A 17869-nucleotide genomic window follows, 5' to 3' on the forward strand; every position below is an offset into this window, starting at 1 on the left:
ATCTCTTCATTTGATGTTCTAGGGTTTCAGGATTGTTGATTCTCTGTTTGGCTTAGTTTTTCGGATCTTTGTTGTGGAGGGACGGCGTGGTGCTTCTGCTTAGACCGCCATCTTGCCGGAGTGCTCTGTAAGTCATTATCTTTTTGGGTGTAAAATAAAGTGTCAAGAGTGAATGAAATTTCCTAGATGAGTTCTTTGACAATAACAGGATATTTATTCCCCAAGGGCAGATTAACATTCCTTTGACTTATATTAAAATAACACTTTTAAAAATATCTAAAGATTGTAATATGTACAGCATTGTGCTATACACTGAAACATAATGTCTTATATTTTATTGTAGTTATTATTATTGTAATAATAATAATGCCTTATATTTTATTGTCGTTATTATTAATGTTGATTATCATAGTAGAGTGTATGTGCCTAGCCCATTATATATGCAGGAAGTCGCAAAAATAGTACAGAGTCCCTTGTAGCCCTTCGCCCAGCATCCCCCAGTGGTGATATCATATCCAGCAGTAATACAATATCTAGATCTAGAAGTGGACATGGGCATAGCACTGTTAACTAGACTGTGTACCTTGTTCAGCTCCATCATTCTTCATGCACTCATTTGTGTGTGTCTGGTTTTCTGCAGTTTTGTCCCATGTGCAGATTCATCTAACTACCGCCCCTTTACTATTGTGAAGTGCTTTCACACTCTCATTAGATTGTCCCAGTCGTCCTGTGACGTGAAGACAGTTATTAGATGAAGATGTTAGGGTTAAGGTTAGCAGAGTGCTGTGCTGGTCAGGAGGGAGGCGAGGACCAGATGCCCTCTGATGCCCGTGCTCTTACCACCCTCCCATCATGCCTAGGCTCCCTGGTATCTTACACACAGTTCTCACATCACTATCTCATCTGTGATGTTAAGTCCTGCCCCCTGGCACGTTTTGCACTCTGTCTGTGCTGGAGAGACATACATGTGTACTGATGGACACAGGTCAGACGCTTGAGGCTGCAGGGTACCCAGGGTCTCAGCCCCATCACTTCATCCTGTGTGTGCTTGGAAAAAGCGGAGGCAGTGGATACTGTTTTGAAAAAGTATGACATACATTTTTCTGTTCTTCAAGGAAGACTGTGTTGCCTGGTATTTCTCAAATTTCAATACTTTATTTTTTCATAATTGGGCAGTGTTTTTAATATAGATCAAACATAAGCATTGCCTTTTCTTAACACTGTAACAAATTTCAATACTTTATTTATTCAACAAATGTTTTATTTGTGAAGTAACTTTTCTACATGAAGGACTATTGTAAGTGCTGTGACGTCTCAGTGGACAGATAGGTGAGGCTTTGCCCTCACAGAGCTGCCCTTCCTCACTGAGAGACCTCTAATACGAGAGGATTGAGGAGCAGAGGTAAATTAGCTGCCATCATTGGCCCTCCTGGAGCCAGCAACTCCCTGTGATTTAGAAGACTTCACTTATCTTAAAAGTCATTATGTTGTCCTAGCAAAATGAGTATATGGGATTCCCTGGAAAATGAAGGAACTTACACATAAGACTCAAGAAGCAGTAGATTAAACACACAGAAACCTATCTACCATATAGTAAATTGAAAAAAGCAGGCCACCAAACAATATATACCACATAAAAAAGTGTGTGTGTCAAGAAAAGACCAAATGTTAGCAGTGAACATCTCTTTGGTGTAATTATGGGTTATATTTATTTATTTTTTCCTGATCCATATTTTCTAAAATGTTATATAGTAACTATTATAACTTTTTATAGTCACATAAATTACTTAAAATAAATTTGTACTTTTTATTCAGACGTAGCTTTTATCTAACAAAGTAATTTTTAAATTTTATTCATTCATGCATGCATGCCTTCATTTAACCCCTGTAGATACTAAGTCATAGTCAATCAAATTCCAGTTCAATTCTATTCTGTTCCTCTTCTGTTCTGACACCACCTGCAACAAATGCAGCACTTCACCCCATGACTCTATCCACCAGAGCTAGGTCAGACCTCACAAGTTAAAGGGCACAGTCCTTCAGACTACCAAGTCTGCCCAAGACCTCAGATGCCAGCCACAAGCTTGGGGGTCCCTGGGCCCCCCTCACTTCCGACTTGCTAGCTCCCACTACTCCCTTTGGTTTGATAATTTGCTAGAATGACTCAGAAGAGTGCTATACTTACAGTTTTCTTATAGCAAAAAGGATGCAAATGAACAGACACATAGGGCAAGGTCTGGGAGGGGTTCCAACATGGAGCTTCCGTGTCCCCAAAAGGGACACACTGTCCCCCCATGTGCATCAGTGTCTTTCACCAACCAGGAAGCCCATGAAGCTTCTATGTTCAGAGCCTTTATTGCAGCTTCGTTATGTAGTAATGATTGATTGCATCATTGTCCATGTGGTTGAACTCAACCTCTGGCCCTCCCTCCACCTCTGAGGTCAGCTGATGTCACATAGTGAGTCTTTCTGGTTGGCCAGCCCCCACCCAAGAATCATCTCATTAGCATAAACCCCAGCTTGTGCTCTGAATGCATCTTAGATAACAAAGATACATCAGTCACTGGGGAGATTCCAAGGTTTTAGAGCTTATCTCTCAGGAATCAAGGAAGACCAAATTCTTTGGGTAAAGTTAATTGTAAACCCCACACAGACTATCTGCCAGGAACTGTTTTTGGTGCTAGCAGGACAGATGTGAATAAGGCAGTGCCTCTGGGGCTGAAGCAAGCCAAAGTGACCAGGCTGATGGTCTGGAGAGCCCAGATACACACGTTCAGCCCTGGCCACTGGTGGTCATTACTTTGATTTAATGATGGGATTTTGAAGACTAACATTGACATTTTATTTAAGCTCATCAATTAGTTATTTTAAGCTTTGCAATGATGCTGATGTGTAAGTAATATCTAAAATTTAATTAAATCTTTCTCTGAATACTTGTCAAGTATTGCACTAAACAGGTGACATGCATTATCTTGGTTAATCTTCACAGTGACCCTATGAGGTACATTTCTGTTATGTTTCAAAGATGAGAAAACTAAAGCTCAAACTCACAATTGGTCAAGTATGCAATTAAGCCAGCTGTTAATTTCAAATCTTTGTGTCCTCATACCTTTTATAAGACACGTATCAAACAGATCTATTTTTAAAATTCCAAATACTCCCCTCTGAATGCCTGTTAAAGGTTTTTAAATAGATATGGGATATGTACTAGATATGTTTGCACCAGTTTGTATTTTCAAATAAAGGTCTAATGGTATTGGTGAATTACAGCATTTTTACTTTAGATCCTAATGTGTCTTTGTCTCGAATATTTTACAGAGAGACCCGATAATTGCAAAACAGCTCTTTGTCAGCTTGTTTTCTGGAATTCTAAAAGAGATAGATAAATTTAAGACCATGTCTGAAAAAAACAGCATTACTCAAAAGTTGCTCCAGGACTTCAATCATTTTCTTAATACCACTTTCTATTTTTTCCCACCTTTTGTCTCCTGTATCCAGGTAAGAGTCTGCACATGCTCTTCATAAAATATGCATTGTTTATGTTTGCTTCACATGACTGTGTTATAATAACTTTGTTTAGCAAGTTCAAACTCTTGAGAATAACAGGATGTTTAACAGAGTAGATGCATGTCTGGGTTACTTCTTCCCAAATGGGTGGATTTAATTTATTTGTATTTTTTTCCATAAAAATTAATGCATGACAGAATAATCAGAAATCAAGCAGTACAGAAGTGTTTTATTTTGTAATAAGCTAATCTCTTCAGTGCTTTGATGAAGCCCTGCATTTTATTTAGTTGCTTTTCCTTATGTAGTATTTCACTACATTCTTTCCTGCCTCCTGACTGCCTTTAAGAGATGTTAATTTGTTCACATTGATGAAGAGAGTAAAATCACTGCCCTTATACAACTTACATTCTAGTGGGTGGTTGATAATAAACAGACGAATAAATATAAGACATAACCTCTGGTAGTAGTAAGTGTATAGAGCTTGAAGAACAGTGCTAAGATTAACAGGGTGGTACTATAGCAAGGACGGAGATGGCCTGAACCAGGGTGAGTGTGTGCCACTGTCTAAGATGGATAGGGTGCCCTTCCTGAGAAAGTGACATTCTGGGCAGAGAACTTCATGTAGGTCTATTTTCAGTTAAACATACTTCCTGGAAGATGAATTTTTTCATGAAAGCAATACTTTCTTGGCCATTAAATCATGAATCATTAGACCTTCCTCAGAAAATCTTTTGGATTCTTTTATCACTTTTATAACTGGTTACCTCCTTGATGTAATTACAAAATCGTATTCTTTAACATCATCAGTAACATCGACTTATACATGAATTGGGAAGTAATTCCTTGAGATGAAGTACTTAGTTTTCCTGTTGTATTTTTGATGTAGCATGAAAACGTAAGTACAGTTTCTTTACATATTTCCTCTATTCTTACTGTCTAATAATTTATAAATTAAAAAAAATCAAACCAGATGCAGTCAAGGTGACTCCGACTCATGGTGACCCCATGTGTGTCAGAGAAGAACTCTGCTCCATAAGGTTTCCAGTGGCTGATTTTTGGAAGTAGATCTCCAGGCCTTTCTTCCAAGGCGCCTATGGGTAGACTCAAACTGCCAGCCTTTCAGTTAGCAGCTGAGCACGTTAACCATTTACATCACCCAGGGACTCCCATAATTTATAAATACGATTCCTTTGTTGTTTTTCTCCTCTACATTAAGATAAAAAAGGTTTAAAGAGTTAATTCTTGCATCAGCCAATATTTCAGAACAAGTTTCTCTTTACATTATATTCTGAAGTGATTTTTAAAATCTTACTTCCTAGTATTGTCCCTGTATTTTTCCATTGTTGTTTGGGAGGATCGCTAACCGTTGTTAAGTAAACAGATACCCTCTACCCCTTCACGGCTCTCCCTGGGCCTTGCCAGTTGGCATTGCTTGTGGAAAGGGTATCTAGAGCATACACCAGTGGCTGTATTTGCACCACTGCTGTTAGGACTGTCTGCTTGGGGCTTATGTATGAAACTACTGTGTTTTTCTCTTTCCATGGTTTCCTGCTGCGTCCGCATAGCATTTACAGGCCTTATTCTAATTTTTTTTTTTTTAATAATATTTTACTGTATTTTCGGTGAAGGTTTACATAGCAGATTAAGTTTGCATTCAACATTTTCTACACAAATTGTTCAGTGACACTGATTACATTTGTCACAACGATTGAACATTCTCATTCTTTCTCTTCTGGTTGTTCCATTTCCATTAATTTCGTTTCCCTGACCCCTTATATTCTCATCTTTGTTTTAAAGTAATTGTTGACCATTTGGTCTCATATAGATGATTTTTTAAAGGAGCACAATACTCACAGGTGATATTTTGTGAGCCAGTCTTTTGTTTAGCTAAAAGGTGACCTCAGGGGCTAGTTTTAGTTCAAGGTTTAAAGAATATCTCAGGACAGTTATTTTGGGGAGTCATCTAGTCTTAACTGGTCCAGTAAGTCGTTCTTATTTATTTATTTATTTATTGATTTTAAGAATTTGAGGTTCTGTTCCACATTTTTCCCACATTTCAGGGTGCATCTATTGTGGCCCTGATTAGAATGGTTGATAGTGGTAGCTGGGTACCATCTAGCTCTTCTGGTCTCAAGGTAGATGAGGCCCTGGTTCATGTAGACTATTGGTTCTGTAGACTACTGTATTTTTACGCAAATAACACACACCTTCTATGTTTGTTTTCCGGGCACGCCCTCCCCCCCGCCGAGAGGTATTTTCGTAACTGCCACTATGCCAATTTTTTTTTACATATTGCTGTAAAATTAACATAGCACGCTTACAAAAATACTTCATGAGGGGAGGGCACAGTTAGCACACAAAGTAGAAGGGACATATTATTTGCATAAAAATACAGTAGTTTCTTCTTTGAGTCTTTTGTTTCCTTCTTTGTCTTTTGCTCTGGACAAGTAGCGACCAATTGTTATATCTTAGATGGATGCTTCCAAGCTTGTAAGACCCCGACACTACTCACCAAACTAGAATGTAGATCATTGTCTTTATGGACTATCTTACGCCAGTTGACTGACATGTTTTAGGAGACTATGGCCCTAATCTTTCAAACTACATACAGTGTTGCAGCACATAATTTGCTAATGTCGTTCTCAGATGTTTACTGGCAGATGTTGAGTTTTACGGTTTACTGTTCAAAACACTGCCATATAGATTTGGTTTTCTAAACTAAATTAGGGGGTTCAGTTGCTTGAAAACATGTACCCAAGCTGATCACTTTGCTAAAGTCGATAGGCAGATGGACAGATTCAGGAATCAGTGAGATCGTTTTTTTTGTTTTTTTTTTTTTCTTTAAATATGGAGAAAAAAAAGAAAAGGACCATACAGACAACTCTCACTAATTTTCTGACTAGAAACACCATCCTCATTCCCAGGGATAGTACAGATGATCAAGAACAAGTGGAGTTATTACCACACCTGACAAAATGCCAGTGTCATCCAACTCTGTTGTCAGAGGAAATTTTTATGATTCGTGTATTTTTTATGTATGTATGCATGTATTAAAATAATCTGTAAATTTATATGTAACGTTTCCAACCCCCAAAGACAAAAGTCATATTTATAAAGATACTGCTAATAAAAGGCAATAATAATGAAAACTTTTAAAAAAAAATGAGGTATTCGACCTATGTTAGAACTGACTTACGACAGAGTTGTTGAAACAGAAACTTGTCGTTAAGTTAGGGTCTACCTGTACTCATATATACATACCTATACACATATATCCTACATACATACATATATACCTGCACAAATATTTTTTGGTTGTTGTTACAGTTGTTTCAAAATTATATGTACCATAGCAATTACCACAGATATCTTAGTGACATCATTTACCTTCGTCAGACTATGCACACTTCACCCTCATTTGGTGTTATCTTTCCCATCACCAAAAATAACAAGTGTCTGCTATCTAGAGAATCCTTCCCGCTCGCTCCCCCATCCCTGATAACCACTAATGAACATTAGTTTTTGTATATTTATCTGTTCATGTCGTTTATAGAAGTGAGAACATACAATATTTGTTTTTTTCCAGTTGACTTGTTTTGCTCAACATAATGTCCTCCAGGTTCCTTTATGTTCCAGAATGTTTTGGGAATTCATTTTTCTCTGAGTAGTATTCTGTTTTATGTATGAACCACATTTTACTTATCCATTAGTCCACTGATGAGCACTTAGGTTGTTTCCATCCTTTTGCTATTGTGATGAATACGCCGCAGTGAAATTAGATGAGCACACATCTGTTCTATTAGACCTCTGGGGTACCCATATTTTTATGAAAATAATGTGTGCCTTCTACGTTTATTTGCCAACCATGCCGTACCCCCTGCTAGGTATTTTCTAAGTGTCACTGTGCCAGTTTCTTTTTACATGTTGCTATAAAAAAATTAGCATAGTGCACTTTTATGAAAATACTTCACAGGGGGAGGGCACGGTTGGCAAACAAACATAGAAGATGCGCATTATTTGTGTAAAAATACGATTTATACCTGGGAGTGGAATTACTGGGTCATATGGCATCTCTACCTCTAGTTTTTGAGGAATGCCAGACTGTTTTCCCCAATTGCTGTACCATTTTGCATTTCCACCAGCAATGGATAGGGTTCCAATTTCTCCACATTACCTCCAACACTTGTTATTTTCTGGGTTTTTTTTTTAATCTTAGCCATCATAGTGGGAATGAAATGGTATCTCATTGTGGTTTTGACTTGCATTTCTCTGATGGCTAATGACGTTGAGCATCTTTTCATGTGTCTGTTGGCATTTGAATATCCTCTGATGAAGTGTCTATTCACGTCCTTTGCCCATTTTTTTTTTTTTTTAAATAATATTTATTGTGTTTTTGGTGTTTTGCCTAGCTTTTGATTGGGTTATTTGCCTTTTTGTTGTTAAATTGTAGATGTTATCTGTGTATTTTAGATATTGATCTTATTGGTTATATTGTTCCCAACGATTTTTCCCAGTCTGTAGGTTGTCTCTTTACTCTTTTGATGAACGTAAGTATTTCACTTCTATGAGGTGCCAGTTATCTGTTTTTTCTGTTTCTTGTGCATTCGTTGTTGTGTTTGATAATCTATCATTAAACAAAATTCGGTCCAAAGCTTTGCTCCTATATTTTCTTCCAAGCAGTTTATGGTTTTAGATTAACATTTAGGTCCTTAATCCATTTTAAATTAGTTTTTGTGTATGGTTCACAGAGCTTTTTGTTCTAGCAAGGACAAATGACTGTTTCTTTAAGGGCGCTGCCCACCAGGATGTCCATTTCTCCTTTGCAGAGGGGTACAGTCTACTAGCCATTCTTCTGATGTGCTCTGATTGGCCAAGAAAGTGAATTTGGTGCCCTACGTTTATTCTATATGTAGTTTTGTTTCAACTTTGTATAAAATTTTGTTTTTCTTTACAAAAACACTTGTTGAAGGATACCTATGTTCAGTGTCCTATTATAAAAACCATGGACTATATGAAACAAAGACATTTCCTCTGCCCTTCAGGACCTTAAGACCTAATAGAGTGAGATAAAAGTTCAAACAAGGAATATTGTCATGAATTCCAATAAATGTTCAACATTTTAAAAGTTAAGCTTCATTACTTTTTCTCAATTTGGAATTTGTAAAAAGTGAAAACAGATGACTAAAGTTTAACTTTTGCTTAGCATATCAAGCTTTATAAAATAGAATGGTTCCCTAAACAGGATTGTACAGATAGCCAGTCTTCTTGAAAATAGACCCAAATCTCTCATTTAAATTATGAACACGTAGTTACATATATCCTAACAGTAGTCACTTATTCATTAAAACCATTTCGTGAAAGACTTCTGTTGGGCAAAAAGGATGAATGAATCTTAAGCTCCATGAAACAAAGGATAACACTGTGCTTCCACAGTGTCTAGAACCTAGAAGGCACTCGATAAATATTTATAGGATGGGTAAAACCAAAAAAACCAAACCCACTGCTGTCAAGTTGATTCCGATGTACAACGACCCTAGAGGATGGGTAGATTACTTGAAAATCAAAAATGTATTTGTTTTTTTAATTCTGTATTTCATACTAGGCTTAGTTCTTCAAATTAGGATGGTGTTCTCTCACAGTTTGACACCTCAACTAGGAAAGCTTTGCTGTGTTTTTAATTGAAGTAGAACTTTATTTTGCACTTCTTTTCCTGTGAAAAGTTCCTTCTAAGGGTTGCACAGTGGTTAAGCATTCAGCTGCTAACCAAAAGGTCGGCAGTTCGAACCCACTGGATTCTCCACAGGAGAAAGATATGGCAGTCTGCTTCTGTAAAAATTACAGCCTTGGAAACTCTATGGTGCAGTTCTGCTCTGTCCTGTAAGGTCTCTATGAGTGGAATCCACTTGATGGCAATGGGTTTGGTTTGGGTTTGAAAGGGTAGCTAACATTTTGTTTGTTTACTTTGTGTAATTAGAACTTTACTTGGCTTGGGTGTAACATATCAGTGTGTGGTGCGGCTCCTAGGGGAGGGGAGAGGCTGGTGTTAGGTGTGAGGAGGCCTGTCTTCTGTCACACAAACACATGCAGGTCTGCTTTAATGAAAATGCTGTCATGCTTTGTGTTTTGTTCTGGATATTGATTTGAGGTTTGTTTTTCATTAATATGTTGTATATATGACTTTCAAATTGAGAGTTACAAAGTAAAGGTCAGAATAATAATTCCTGAAATACTCTATTCAAATATTATTAAATAAGTTGGCCCCTGGGGATGAGAGGGGATAGAAAAAAAGAGATTGCATAGAATAACAGGGAGATGAGTATACCCACTTTTTTGATGATTGAAGTCTCTGTGTTTCAGCTGCTTTTCTCATCAATTAATTGGATAAATATTCCTGGAAACTGCATTTGTTTGGATATATAGAAATCTTCACATTTTGCTAGTGGTTTTGTTGCTTTCAGTTATTCCCTGGTTTGGAAGTGTAAAAATAAGGTCATTTCCTCCTTCAGGCAAATTAAATGCTGAGAAAAATTTGTTAAGAGAAACTGCTACTTAAACATCAAAGCTTTCTTTTATGTTTAGTAAAATAAATTATTCATTCGTGAAGATATGGTCCAAGTACCACAGGCTAAATAACTGCATGTGTTTGTGGTTTCCCAGGAAGTGAGTTGCCAACACCCAGACTTGCTCGGCCTTGACCCGGCCTTGGTGAGTGCTGGCTGCCTCGCCAGCCTGCAGCAGCCTGTCGGCATTCTGCTACTAGAGGAAGCTCTGCTCCACCTGGAGCCCCCAGAGCCTCTGGCCAAGCGAGCCCGGGGAGCACCCCGCCCCTCTCCTGAAGTCCTCAGATGGATTCAGCTTGCGAAGTAAGCCCTGTCATTACAGCACTCTGATAGATAACCACGAATTTGACCCATGTAATATAGAAAAGTGATTTGTGCTTGACTACTGGGTAGTGCAAGCAGTTTGTGCTTGACTATTAACTTAAAGGTTGGTGGTTCAAACTCACCCAGCGGCACCACAGAAGAAAGGCCTGGCAATCTGCTTCTGTAAAGATTGCAGCCAAGAAAACCCTATGGAGCAGTTCTATTCCGTAACACATGGGCTTGCCGTAAGTCGGAATCAACTCGACCGTAACCATCTTGGTTTGGTTTTAATATAGAAAAATCTGGGCTTCATTTTGGCAGCACATAAATCAGTAAAGTTGATAGTAACATTTCTGTGAAATTTCTTAAAAAGTCTTTCAGGCTGAGTTTAATTCCATGAATCAAGGAACATCTTGCTCAAGGAAGAGAACATTAATTAACCTGTTTTCCTTCAGTGTATGATCTTTTGAACTTAAGTCTAGTTTCTTTTCAAGTGTGACTGTAACGTAGAGTCCCTGATATTTTACATGTTTTTGCTGCACTGCTAAACTAAACAGAGGATGATTTGTTATTTTTAATGGAACTAAAAATTTTAGAAATAATTTATTCCAATTAGTTTTATTTGTTTATTTGGGAAAAAGAAATTCCATTTTGTAATTATGCCATTTAACATCGTGTCTGACTCTTCCTTTATTCATGGTTTTAATCATAGGAAAGCCAGTAGTTAATTTTGATGCAGGATATTTGATAAAGGTTGAAATTTAATTTGCACCTCTATTTTATAGTGCTGGTTTTTAAATCTTTAGTTTCTAGGAGGAAAGATAGTAAATATAAGGGTGGGAGTCCTTGCGCTTGTCACTGTTTTATAGCCTTTCTCATCTTTCTGTCTTAATTGAGCACTGCGCGTGTATAAGGCACTAGGCCGGACACTGACCTCAGACTCATAGAACTAACCATCCAATAGAAAGTACATCTACCTATGTACAGAACTAACCGTAGTAGGAAGTAGGAGGTGGTCAGACGCACAGATAAATGCCAGGCAGTTCAGAGAGCACATCTTGGTGACTCAGATATTTAGGTAAACAGTAACACCTTGTATATCTAATACTTTCAGGGAGTGAGAAACCAATATGAGATGTATTTACTGGGCATATGGAGCACACAACTTTTAAGGGCCTAAACTTTTCAAACTTTATTAAATACTTCCTCATACTTTTTTTTTATAATACTTTTGCATTCCTTGCAAACAGAGTACTGTGAATGTAACTTAGCCTGTCATAGTTTTGACCATCAGTTACAGTGTACATGACCCAGAGACCTTGGGACGAGTGTAGGTAGGGTGTCCATAGGCTGAGATCTTTTCTGAGTATGTGGAAAATGTCCATAGCTTTCATCTTCTCCTTGACTTTTGGGTTGGGAGCTATTATGCCACTGCTTCTACCTAACCACCTCTGCCGCTGATTTGATGCCTTCCATGCTGTATGCTCAGGGCAATAAGAGAGCCATGTTTATTAAATTTTTATCTAAATTTGGAATCAGTAAACTCTAGGGGAGAGCTTCTGAGGGCTCTTTTGATGTGAATATGTGAGTTTTAGTCCACAGAAAGGGAGCCAGACTGTGGAAGGGCCGAGGAGAAGTAGTCATTGGCGGGCTGGTCAACACAGTGTTCTTTTTTACTGAAGAGATGACATTTGCATTGAGAATTGAAAGATAGAAAAGAAATTTCCAGAGGGATGGAAACAAGCATGTATTAAACACCTACTTGGGAATATCTTAAAGGCGGAAGCTTAGTTCACAGGATCAAGCAAGGCTTTTGTTAAGATAAAGAGGTAAATGAATGCTGTAGCAGATATGAAGGCTATGAGGAAGTTACTTATCAATAGAATAGAGACAGCCTGTGCAACATGGGTTAAAATGTGGCATGAGTAGGGTCAGGATTATTTTTTTACTTGCTTCTGGGTTTCTGGCTAAATTGCAAATTCTAGGAATAGATAAGGATTCCAAATGGGTCAGCCAGAGATAAGTAGAGAGTTAATGTAATTAACTAATACTTAAGCTTCTTTAATGAAACAGTTTATACACATGAGAACCTTTGATATTTTCAGATTTCACTTTAAATGCACATTAGTAAAACCTAATGGTAACTTCAGATTTTTTCAGGGCTTCAGACTGGTTCAGTCATGGCCGACGAAGTGAAATTGGAATAGACCTGAATTTTTAAAATTTGGGTGATTCAGAACCACAGCCGGAAAAGGAAAAATTACAGGTTGAAGCCCTGGAATGGAGACTTGGAAGAGGTGTAGTGAGCCCTTTCAGGAGCCTGAGGCATGAGATTGGATTATTGCCAGAACTGAGGAGAGCGACACACATTCAAAGTGGCATAGTCAGCCACCGTCTTTGAGCAGGGCACTGATGTTTCTACCTCTGCACAAAATCCAACCAAATCTATGCAACACATACGCTACCCTTATTTTCTAAGAGGGAGATTAAGTTTCTAATAGGGCTTCGACCCATAATTTTTCCCGTTCCAGTTGTAGTTCTGGTTCACCCAAATTTTAAAAATTCATGTCTGTTCCAGTATCACTTCCTCTGCCATAACTGAACCAGGAAGAACTGGTTCAAAGCCCTGAAATTTTTAAATTTTATATTTTTAGCAAAGTATAATGACATTTTATGTATTTTTAGTTAGTATAATGTGAAACATCTTGATTTAATATCATTTCATTAAAATAATTAATTATAGAATATTGGGACCTTCATTGATTTGGACCTTTCTTTTTCATTTGTTTTATAGATTGTATAGATCAATTGGAGAATATGATGTCCTCCGTGGTATTTTTAGCAGTGAAATAGGAACAAAGCAAGTTACTCAGGATGCATTATTAGCAGAAGCCAGAAATGATTATTCTGAAGCTGCTAAGCAATATAATGAGGTAAAATTGATCTCTAACAAATGTATCAGTCACGTAAACATTTTTGTTCTCTGGGTGAAAAAACTGTTAGCTTTAGAATTTAGAGCTTTATAATACTTCAGTTTTATATTCATTCCTGAAATTTTTATCAAGGTTAATCACAGAGACTGGTTTCATAATAACCAAATGTGAAATAATTATTGTTGTATCTCTTACTATTTTTAAGAAAACATCATTGAATTAAAGAGAAAGCATTTCATAAATTTTCAAGTACCTGAAAACTGTAAGGTGTTATTTCTGTATCTGCTATTATTATTCATAATTTCTATTTGAGTAGATTGTTTTCCTTCAATAAGTAAAAGGTCTGTAGAGAAGTAAAGAAGAACTGGTTTTGGGAGGATGACGGTAAGTTGAGTATTGGACTTTCTGTGTTTTACGGTGCCAGGGTCTCCCAGGGCAGATACCTGCCCAGCAAGTGGTACAAATCCAGGTTAGTGTTCAGAGTCGAGTGGGCATCTGGATTTTACACCTTCTCAATTTCTGCAAATATCCTGTGTTCTAACTGTCATTGCAAGAACTTGCTAAATAGTAACCCACAGTCTTGACTTGAATGCAATCATGGTCACTTAAGTCTCAGTCTGATTAGTTGGCTTCACTGGTAAGTTTCTCACAGGAATGGCTTCCTTTCAGTTAGGGCTGTTACATTCAGTTGATACTAGAGGTTTCCTTTCTTCCTTTCAGTGTTACTCTGAATATTTTCTCTTTTCTCTCACCTTTTTCACAAATCTGAAAATGATTGTCCTTAGTGTGAATGTTACGTACCTCCTATTCCCCATTTTGTCATTTGTATTCTTTCCAACGTTGTAAAATAATTCTAATTTTTCTCTGCCAGGCTCTCAATAAACACGACTGGTTGGATGGTGAGCCCATGGAAGCAGAAAAGGATTTTTGGGAACTAGCCTCCCTGGACTGCTATAACCACCTCACTGAGTGGCAATCGTTGGCGTACTGCTCTACAGCCAGTGTGGACAGCAAGCACCCTCCAGATCTAAATAAAATGTGGAGTGAGTCATTTTATCAGGTTGGTAGGATTGTTTTGAGGTCACTGAAATAAATATTTTTAATGGTCAAGAATTTTCTAAGGAATACAGTTGTTTAAAACTTTTCAAAAGCAAGGCCATCAGGATGTTTATATACTCTGACTCTCCCACAAAACTCCACAGTATTTTTACATCTTTTTGTTGTCGTTAATTACTTTTAGGTAATCATTTCAAAATAAATGGTATGTATTTTAAAACAAATATTAACATCCCTGGAGTGACAACATGGAAGAAAACTTCCTCTTGTCTCTTATGTTACAAAAAAATTACACTGGGTACCTTGGTTGTCCCCTGTGCACCCCGACCCCCAGAGTGAGACAACGCAGGTCCCCTACACGGCTGCAATTTTGACTGCACTTGCGAAGTTCCTTACTTTGTGTATAACATCTAAGTGTCCTTTAAGCTAAAAGTTTTTCTTTTTTATATAGAATGTGTTCCTTTATATTTTGTGGTTACTATTTTAAATGAACTGGCATAAAACATTGTAGTTTTATTAAACCATTGTTTTAGACTTGAAACAGTAAACACCACTTTGGCCCTAAAACTTCAACTGTAAATTATACCAAAGAATATTGCAGTAAAAAAATAATTACATATTATAAAATGGGCTTTCTGAAGTTACAAGTAGATGTTGATGTTTTGTAGGAGACATATTTACCTTACATGATCCGCAGCAAGCTGAAGTTACTGCTTCATGGAGAAGACGACCAGTCCCTGCTGACGTTTGTTGACAACTCTGTGAGCAAGGAGCTCCAGAAGGTTCTCCTGGAGCTTCACTATAGTCAGGAATTGAGTCTCCTTTACCTCCTACAAGACGATTTTGACAGAGCCAAGTATTGTATTGAAAATGGCATTCATATCTTTATGCAGGTAGTACAGATGTATCTAAAATGTGCCACTTTTTATAATACTTCATTAAAGTCATAAAATTCATGAAAAAAATTAAGAAGCAAAATTTTTAATTTCATACCACTCTTCTGCTATTTATTCTTCCATTTTCTTCTAATATTTCTCTTTACTCTGTTCTTTGCCTTAATGCTTTGTTTCATCTTTTCTTTTTCTGTTTTTTGGAGCCTTGGTGGCACAGTGGTTAAGCGTTCGCCTGCTAACTAAAAGGTCAGCAGTTTGAATCCACTAACCACTCCTTGGAAATCCTCTGGGGCAGTTCTCCTCTGCCCCATAGGGTCACTGTGAGATGGAATTGACTTGACAGCAACAGATTTTGCTCTAGCCAGGATGGGACCAGTAGATGTATCTTAGATGGCTGCTTGCAGGCTTTTAAAATCCCCGATACTACTCACCACAGTCAGATGTAGAACATTTTTTTTATGAACTATGTTGTGCCGATTGAGCTAGATGTCCCCTAAGACCATGGTCCCCAGCCATCAGCCCAGTAACTTGGTGCCTCAGGGAGTTTGAATATATCTGTGAAGCTTCCATGACTTTGCCTTGGTCAAGTTGTGCTGACTTCTTCAGTTTGGCATACTGACATATCTTTCACCAAAGCTACCATTCATCTACTGTCATGGCTTGAATTGTGTCCCCCAGAAATACCTGTCAACTTGGCTAGGTCATGATTCCCAGTATTGTATAATTGTGTACCATTTTGTAATCTGATATGATTACCTTAGGTGTTGTAAATTCAATCACTATGATGTAATAAGATGGATTAGCGGCAGTTATACTGATGAGGTCTACAAGACTGGATAGTGTCTTAAGCCAATCTCTTTTGAGATATAAGAGAGAAGCGAGCAGAGACACATGGGAACCTCATGCCACCAAGAAAGCAGTGCCGGGAGTAGAGCACGTCCTTTGGACCTGAGGTTCCTGCGCAGAGAAGCTCCCAGACCAGAGGAAGACTGATGACATGGACCTTCCTCCAGAGCTGACGGAAAAAGTGTTCGCCTGGAGCTGATGCTCTGAATTTGGACTTGTAGCCTACTGGACTGTGAGAGAATAAACTTCTCTTTGTTAAAACCATCCACTTGCAGTATTTCTGTTACAGCAGCACTAGATGACTAAGACATCTACTATCTAGGTTGTATTTTTCCCTCCCCAGCCCTTCCCTCCCTCGTAACCATCAAAGATTGTTTCTTTCTGTGTGTAATCCTTTTCATCAGTTTTTATAATAGTGGTCTCATTCAGTATTTTTCCTTTTGTGATTGACTTATTTCACTCAGCATAGTGCCCTCCAGATTCATCCATGTTTTGAGATGTTTTGCAGATTCATCATTGTTCTTTGTCGTTGTTTAGTATTCCATTGTGTGGATGACCATAGTTTTTTAATTTATTCATCTGTTGATGGACACTTAAGTTGTTTCCATCTTTTTGCTATTGGGAATAATGCTGCAATGAAGATGGGTGTGCAAATGTCTATTCTTGTGATGGCTGATTTCTCTGGGGTATTTTCCTAGGAATGGGGTTGCTGGATTGGATGTTATTTCTATTTCTAGCTTTTTAAGGAAGCGCCATATCATTCTCCAAAATAATTGTACCATTTTGCATTCCCACCAGCAGTGCATAAGAGTTCCAGTCTCCCCACAGCCTGTCCAACATTTATTATTTTCTGTTTTGTTTTGTTTTTTTGTTAGTGCCAGTAATTTCGGAGTGAGATGGTATCTCATTGTGGTTTGATTTGCATTTCTCTCATGGCTAGTGATTGTGAGCATTTCCTCATGTGTCTGTTAGCCGCCTATAGATTTTAGAGATTAGACGTTTGTCGGGTATGTCACAGCCAAAAATTTTTCCCAGTCTGTAGGTTTAATTTTTAGAAGATTCCGGTTACCTAGTTTACCTTCTGGTGTTTGTGTATTGTTAGTTATGGTTTGTATCCTATTTATGTCCTGTATTAGGGCCCTTTCATTGACCCTTTTTTTTTCTTCCATGATCTTTATAGTTTCTGGTTTTATATTTAGGTCTTTGGAAACCCTGGTGGCGTAGTAGTTAAGAACTATGGTTGCTAACCAAAAGGTTGGCAGTTCAAACCCATCAGGTGCTCCTTGAAAACTCTATGGGGCAGTTCTACTCTGTCCTATAGGGTCGTTATGAGTTTGAATCAACTCAGTGGCAACAGGTTTGGTTTTTGGTTTTTATTTAGGTCTTTGATCCGTTTTGAATTAGTTTTTGTATGGCGTGAGGTATGAGTCCTGTTTATTTTTTTTTACAGATGGACATCTAGTTTAGCCAGGACCGTTTGTTAAAAAGACTGTCCTTTCCCCATTTAATGGACTTTAGGCCTTTGTCGAAGATGAGGTGACTGTAGGTGGATGAGGTTACATATGGGTTCTCGATTCTGTTCCATTGGTCATTGTGTCTGTTGTTGTACCAGTACCAGGCTGTTTTGACCATCATAGCTGTATAGTAGTTTCAGAGTTCAGGTAGTGCGAGGCCTCCTGCTTTGTTCTTTTTCAGTTATGCTTTACTTATCCAAGGCCTCTTTCATTTCATATAAAATTAATGATTAGTTTTTCCATCTCATTGAGGAATG

The 17869-nt window shown here is 37.8% G+C and overlaps 1 protein-coding gene across 3 annotated transcripts in view; it reads left to right on the plus strand.

Moving 5' to 3' along the window:
* PRKDC (protein kinase, DNA-activated, catalytic subunit) overlaps window positions 1-17869 on the plus strand; it is a 362155-nt gene that overhangs the window by 232763 nt on the left and 111523 nt on the right. For all 3 annotated transcript variants that reach the window (XR_002823982.1, XM_023730648.1, XM_004375604.2), the window contains 5 exons: window positions 3319-3498; window positions 10165-10370; window positions 13165-13303; window positions 14175-14363; window positions 15028-15252. Coding sequence is in view for 2 of the 3 variants with exons in the window: in XM_023730648.1 (XP_023586416.1) it covers window positions 3319-3498; window positions 10165-10370; window positions 13165-13303; window positions 14175-14363; window positions 15028-15252 (939 nt within the window). In the remaining variant the exon portion in view is untranslated. The remainder of the gene's footprint in view (window positions 1-3318; window positions 3499-10164; window positions 10371-13164; window positions 13304-14174; window positions 14364-15027; window positions 15253-17869) is intronic.

Source organism: Trichechus manatus, unplaced genomic scaffold (genome assembly GCF_000243295.1).
Source record: "Trichechus manatus latirostris isolate Lorelei unplaced genomic scaffold, TriManLat1.0 scaffold00038, whole genome shotgun sequence".
NCBI lineage: Eukaryota > Metazoa > Chordata > Mammalia > Sirenia > Trichechidae > Trichechus > Trichechus manatus.